The sequence below is a fragment of the Netta rufina genome (assembly GCF_964035555.1).
Source record: "Netta rufina genome assembly, chromosome: 30".
NCBI lineage: Eukaryota > Metazoa > Chordata > Aves > Anseriformes > Anatidae > Netta > Netta rufina.
Genome location: NC_140154.1, coordinates 1,480,396 through 1,486,619, shown reverse-complemented (window position 1 = coordinate 1,486,619; position 6,224 = coordinate 1,480,396). Strand labels below are relative to the sequence as shown.

At 45.0% G+C, this 6,224-nt stretch overlaps 1 protein-coding gene across 1 annotated transcript in view; it reads left to right on the top strand.

Annotated features, from left to right (window-relative positions):
* Positions 1-211, top strand: part of HOXC12 (homeobox C12) — a gene marked incomplete at both ends in the record, with an annotated part of 765 nt that extends 554 nt beyond the window's left edge. The window contains one exon of the mRNA XM_084303648.1: positions 1-211. Coding sequence (XP_084159774.1) covers positions 1-211 — 211 coding nt within the window.
* Between the last annotated feature and the right edge of the window lie 6,013 nt (positions 212-6,224).

The following is a 6,224-nucleotide window of genomic DNA, read 5'->3' as shown; positions in this document are numbered from 1 at the left end:
GTCCCGGAAAAAGCGAAAACCCTATTCCAAGCTGCAGCTGGCAGAGCTGGAGGGGGAGTTTATGGTCAATGAATTCATTACTCGCCAAAGAAGGAGGGAGCTCTCAGACCGATTAAACCTGAGCGACCAGCAGGTGAAGATTTGGTTCCAGAACCGGCGCATGAAAAAGAAAAGACTCCTCCTGAGAGAGCAAGCCCTTTCTTTCTTTTAAAGTTTTAAAAGCGTCCGTGTTGGGTTAAAAAAAAAAAAAAAAAAAAAAAAAATTGCATAGACTTTCTAGCGTTCACCCGAGCTCCCGGGACTTTACCTGACCACTCTTCACCCCCACACACACCCTTCCCCGCCCAGAAATAAATGAATAAAGAGATAATATTAATAAATAACCAGTTTCCCTTAAAATACGAAGCCCGGCAGCCAGCACGTAGAGTACGAGAACATGCGCCTCCTCCGCTGCGACTGCGGGGGGAGAGACCGAGCGACTGCGGCTGGCGAGAGGCAGCCCCAGCGGCCGGGCTGCTGCTTCCAGAGATGCTCGGCGTGCTGAAGGGGAGGTTTTCAGTGCGACTTCAGCCGCCGGTCATTTGCCAGCAGCGCAGGTAGGGTTTCCGTGCAGCGCCGGGAGCCGTCGGGGGCCGTCGGGGCCTCTGCTCCCCGCTCCCCGCTCGGCTTCGGAGGCGGCGAGAGCGGGGCGAGGGCGAGGAGAGCAAAATCCGCACCTCTTGGGGCTGCTTCGGGGCTTCGTGGGAAGCGGGGGAGGGGAAAATAGCAAAAAAAAAAAAAAAAAAGGGGTGGGGGGAGGGGGGAATAGGGATGTGGATGGGGTACGTCGTCTTAAAGCACCGGACCCCCATCCGCACGGAAGATGTTTTTTTTTTTTTCAGTGCACGGTGTTACTCAGATGTGTGTGGGGTCAAAATAAAAGGAAGGTTTGCGGCTAGGCTCAATCAGTATCTTTAGGAGAAGGCGAGAGACAAAGACTGTGTATATATCCGATGTATATGGTATATAGCTATGTAATATATGAGGTACGTGTATCACACTGTGTCCCTATAGATTTGAGGGGGGTGGCTGTGCCCAGGCTTTGGTGCAGGCGGTGGTGGTGTCCCCAGCGCCAGACTGTCACAAGAAAGAAAATACACACACGCACCTCTAGCAAACCCTTCCAGGAAAATCTGAATTCCCCTCCACGTTAAACTGAGCCTTTCGGAGATTTTTGCTCTCTGAAATCACAGCCGAGTTCTCTGCACTAGCCCCAAATTATATTCGTGTGTCCCGCTCCAAAAAATGACATTTCTTTGGAACAACTCTGCTGACGGAGTATTTATGCTGTTTTGCTGTGTTTATTGATGACAATGTAGGAAAAGAGGTAGAAAATAATCCTCCTTTTTTTGTACCCTCCGGTGATAACAGCCCGTTGGAGTCTGGCTGAGCGAGCTGCATCTCTGTCCTTGGGATGGCTTAAAAGACGAGCTTTGCCATTTGGGTGCTATTTTCCCAATAAAGGGGAAAAAAAAAAGGAAAAAAAAAAAAAAAAAAAGAGAGAGAGAGAGAAAGAGAGGAAAAAAAAAAAAAAAAAAGCAGACTGCGGTTTCTTTTAAGGAAGTATGTCGTATTCAGCTATAGGGAAAAGATAACCCTGCCTTCCTTCCCCAGCTGCCCATCAGGTTAAAAACCTGCACGATTCTAGAAAGGGCAATGCTTGCTTTACCTCCCTAAAAAGTCACTCTAGCTGCAAATAAAACCAGCCCCAACGTTAAGAAGAGGTCTTAGAGTTTGGGGTCCGGGGGTGTTTGTCGGCTCCCTAAAGCCCTGTCAGTTTTTTTTTCCCTCCAAGGGCAGTGGAGTGGGGCCTGGTAGGATGCGACGTGTTTTGTTTGTACGTGTGCTCGGGTTTCCTGGAGAAAAAAACACCAATTTTCGCTATTCCCCGTCAGGTGTGTTGTGAAGGCACTTTTAGGTGGTCGGCGGAGGCGAAGCAGTGAGGGCAGGACGGGGGGAGCAGCAGATTTAGGGCCGTGAGGAGCTTTACTTGCATGGGAAATTTTAATTCAGTATAAAAAGGAAAAATGGGAATTTTAAATTCAGGTTAAAAGGGGAGAGGGGGGCCGCGGTGCTGCAGCCCGCTGCTTTGCCACGCCGTGCTTTGCTCCATTCGTTTTATATCGGAGGGGGGATTAATTTTATGGCAAAGCAGCGTTTTCTGGGAAGTCTGGATGCTCACCACGTGCTCTCGCTTCCCCGCGTTCATGGTCATGACCAGCAGCGGCGAGGAATGCTTTTATTTACGAGCTGCAAAGGATGGAGCCGGCTCCTTCACATCCCTCCCTGAGCTGCAAGGAGCCTTTCTTTCAGCTGCATTTCCCTTCCTAGGGCAGGATCATCCCGCAGCCCCTGCCGCTTACCTCCTTCCTCCCTCACCCCTTCCCCGGCTGCTTCCCCTTCTACCCACCTCCCCCTTATTAATTTTTATTTTTATCATTTCTGCAGCCCGGTAAATGTCCCTGCTTTATTTCCTTTCAGTTGCTTTTTTTTTTTTTTTTTCAAGGACAGATCCCCTCAACTCCTTCTTCAAAGCCACGAGCCTCCTTTGCCCCTCTCTCTCCTTTGCCTCTCTGTCTCCTTTGCCACCCCGTCTCCTTTGCCCCTCGTCTCCCTGCACACCTTCCACACAAAAGAGGGCATCGCCTCTCGCAACGTTGTGCAATAAGCCTAGGATGTGTTTTATATGGATATATCTATGTATGCTCCAGCTCAACCATGTGCAATTGAAGGAGGAAGGCAAGGGGAAAGAATTCAATGTCTGGGGGGTGACGTGGTTTTGGGGTGGAAAGGGGGGTGTTTTGGGGCCGGCTGGCTCTGCAGAGGGTGATTGCGGGCTGTGCGGTGTCGTGGGGACACAAGAAGCCTCGGGTTCTTGTAATTCCACAGAAAGGGAGTGAATCCACACAGGTTTTACTTCACCAACCTCCCAATCGCTCTGCAATGAGACACCGGTTGGGATAGGGCTTGTATTTGGAGGAAGGTAGAAATTAGGGTGAGTTACGGTGAAATGTCAGAAATGCTGTGTTGGATTTCAATACCGACGACTTAAAAAACAAATCAATCCGTTTCGTTATTCTTCACCCACCGAGGGTCACTTCTATCTCGCCCATACCCGCCGCCCTCCCCAGCACAAAGGACAAGACACCAGCAGCACCCCCGAGACCCCCAGGGTCGTCCCTCGCCAACCGTGCGCCGAGAAAATTCCGAGGAATATGAAAATATATGCAATATTCTCTTCCAGACTGCTTTAAGAATGTGACTCGGTGGGATTTCTGTTTGGTCTGTGTTTGTTCTCCGTGTCCGTGGTACCGTTTTTCTGCTTGTATCCCCTAGTCTAGTTTATTGAGGTTGTTAATATGCATCCTTCGCCGTATCGTTCATATGTAATGTTTCTTACCTCAAGCTATTATATGTAGGGTCTATGCAAATGTCTGTTATAGCACGTTCTGGCTTTATATAGTCATGTAAAAAGTTGCTTCTCAATAATAATAATTAAAAAATAATGTATTATTATGTGATTTCTTGATAATAAATAAAATTGCCCAAACATCTACTTGGTGATTTACTGCTTACTATTTAAAATTAGTATTAACTAGCAAGGTTAATAAAAGAGTAACAAAAAATATATTGGCCAGCCTTGCCTTCTGTGGCTTGTAGATCATCTTTTCGTAAAAAAATAATTAAATGAATGTGTAAAATGCGTTGTAAAAGGAGAGAAATATCACTTGCTGCGTCGCTCTAAATATAATTAGAAAAATCCTGGGGAAACAAGAAGCATAAGTTAATCTCAAAAATGTTGGTTTAATGAGAGTATACTCGTGCGCATAACATTAATTGGAAACAAAACTCAACAAAGATGAGCTTTTTTTTTTTTTTTTTTTTTTTTAAAGATGATCGGAGCTGCTTGAATGTTGGCTAATTGCGAATCTTTTGTCTCCTGTGGAGGGTACAGGGGTCTCTACCTCTGTAGGGAGCAACCCCCTGCCCAAGGGGCTCATACAATCGCTATGTACATATGGGAAATGCTGTATGGATGGGTATAGAAACAGGAACCAGAGGAATGTCAAAGATATCCTGGGTATGACTTTAAGATGGGAATGAGATGTGAAGGCGCAGCTCTTAAATTGGAAATATATTGGAATGGGTTTAGGTTCGGGCGTGTTGATGCTTATTGTTATGGTTATGGTTATTAGGACGAGCGTTATTGCAATTCTTCGGAGTAAATTCGCAACAAATTCATCTAACAAGAGAAAAAATAACCCCGGCAGGCCAATTTAAATAAATTAGATTACTATTTCCTCGATCTCTCTCCAAGCGGATATATATGTAATGGTTTCCCTGTTATTTTCCTTTCGAGGAGACACCATACACTTCTTAAAGGCAGAAGCCATACATTAGGTAAAAAGCTTTTAGAGGATCGATAAAGGGTTTTTATTAAAGAAATGCCAAAGGATTCTATGCCATTTTAACTGACGCCTTCCCCACTCCCGGCCGCATCCAGCCCCAAGCCCAGTAAGGCGCAGCTCGGCCCACAGTGCAGACTGGGCACACTGGGAGCCACTGGTGTGAGCCTCAGCATGGGGAAGCTGAAATGATATATATATATATATTTTTTTTTTTCCTGCGGAAAACACACTATCGGCACCAATTCGTGCATTTTTCCCCAATTCCTCATGGAGAGCATTAGGATTTCCCAAAACAGGGTACACCTGGGGTCTTGTACGATGATGAGAAGATTCACCCAGACCTGAGAAATTTCTTTTTTATTATTATTATTATTTTTTTTTATCCCTTCCCTCTCCCCCCCCACCCCACCCCCTCCCCCCGGAGTTGCTCGGTTTGAAAGGAGGAAAGGAGGAAGGTGAATATTCCTATAGGAATGGGCTACACTTTTGCCATCTTCAAACTTGCCCCAAACGCATTTTAGGAGCAATAGAATGCTTGGGACAACCAGAAACACTGCTTGGGTAAATCGGCGTGGCTTGTGATTTCTGCAGAGTTTTCTGTTGTTTTTTGTTTGTTTGTTTGTTTGTTTGTTTGTTTTGTTTTGTTTTTTTCTGCAGTCGTTGATTTACTTATATATATTATTATTATTATTATTTCTTAAACACGAGTAAATACACTTTTCCTCTGTTTCTCCTGCCTCAGTCATGTGTGAACACGTATATCGTACAAACAAACTCCAGCCAGACCTTTCCACACTTTATTTTCTTATTTCTATAGAGTAATAAGTGTGTCCCTACGCCAGTGTGCCAGGAAAATGGGCACCAGGAGGAATTATGCCTAACAGGTCTGAATGGCATAGGGTGACATAAATTGTATGTATTGTAAGTCGGTTCACCTTGAACAGGAATAGTTGGATTTCAAAGACATTCAAACACTCACCAAAATAGATAAAACTTATTTATTACCAGCGAGCGGATAGAACAAATTGTTGCTTCGCCATAAAATCTGTATTATTTCTGGGCTGGTTTCTTTTATTCAGCAGCGTATTTCATTGCTCCAGCTTTAAAATGAATTCGTTAGCGAGGGGAGAAAACCCTCGTCTCTTTAATTGCGAGGAATATTTCTACCGTTAATGACAAAGACCGAGGTGCTATTTCACAACCACTGCAAAATCGTAGAAAATATTAATGCAGGCAGGTCAATTTTAGGGAATTATTCATGCTTCGGTACCTTCAGCCCATACTCAATATGGGAAAGATAATGTGCAAAATAGGAATACAAAAGGGCATTTTTTTTTCGCTCAGCCGGGAGGTATGTTCTTGACACCTTTGTGCCGAAGAAATGTGCAATTTCTTTGAACCTACGCGAAACCTCTGCAAAACACCCAGGAAAAACCCGACGCGAATTAACGCTGAGCTCATTTCAAAGACCATTAAAGACCAGAGCCTCTTTAAGCAAAGTTTAATCACAAGCAACGCAGAAAATTCAAGGCGGCCGGTCAAAAATCCTTTTCCTCCTCCTCTCAATTTTCTCGCAATCCCCTTTTTGAGGATGAAACCGGGGTATTTGGCATCTAGGGGTGCAAAATACGCAGAATTAGAAGTGCGGGAGAAAACAACCACAACCCCAGCTCCGCTGCTGGCACCCAGGTTAGCTGTTTGGCTTGGAGGGGAGGGACCTGCCAATTTTATTTTATTTTATTTTATTTTATTTTATTTTATTTTATTTTGTCCTGC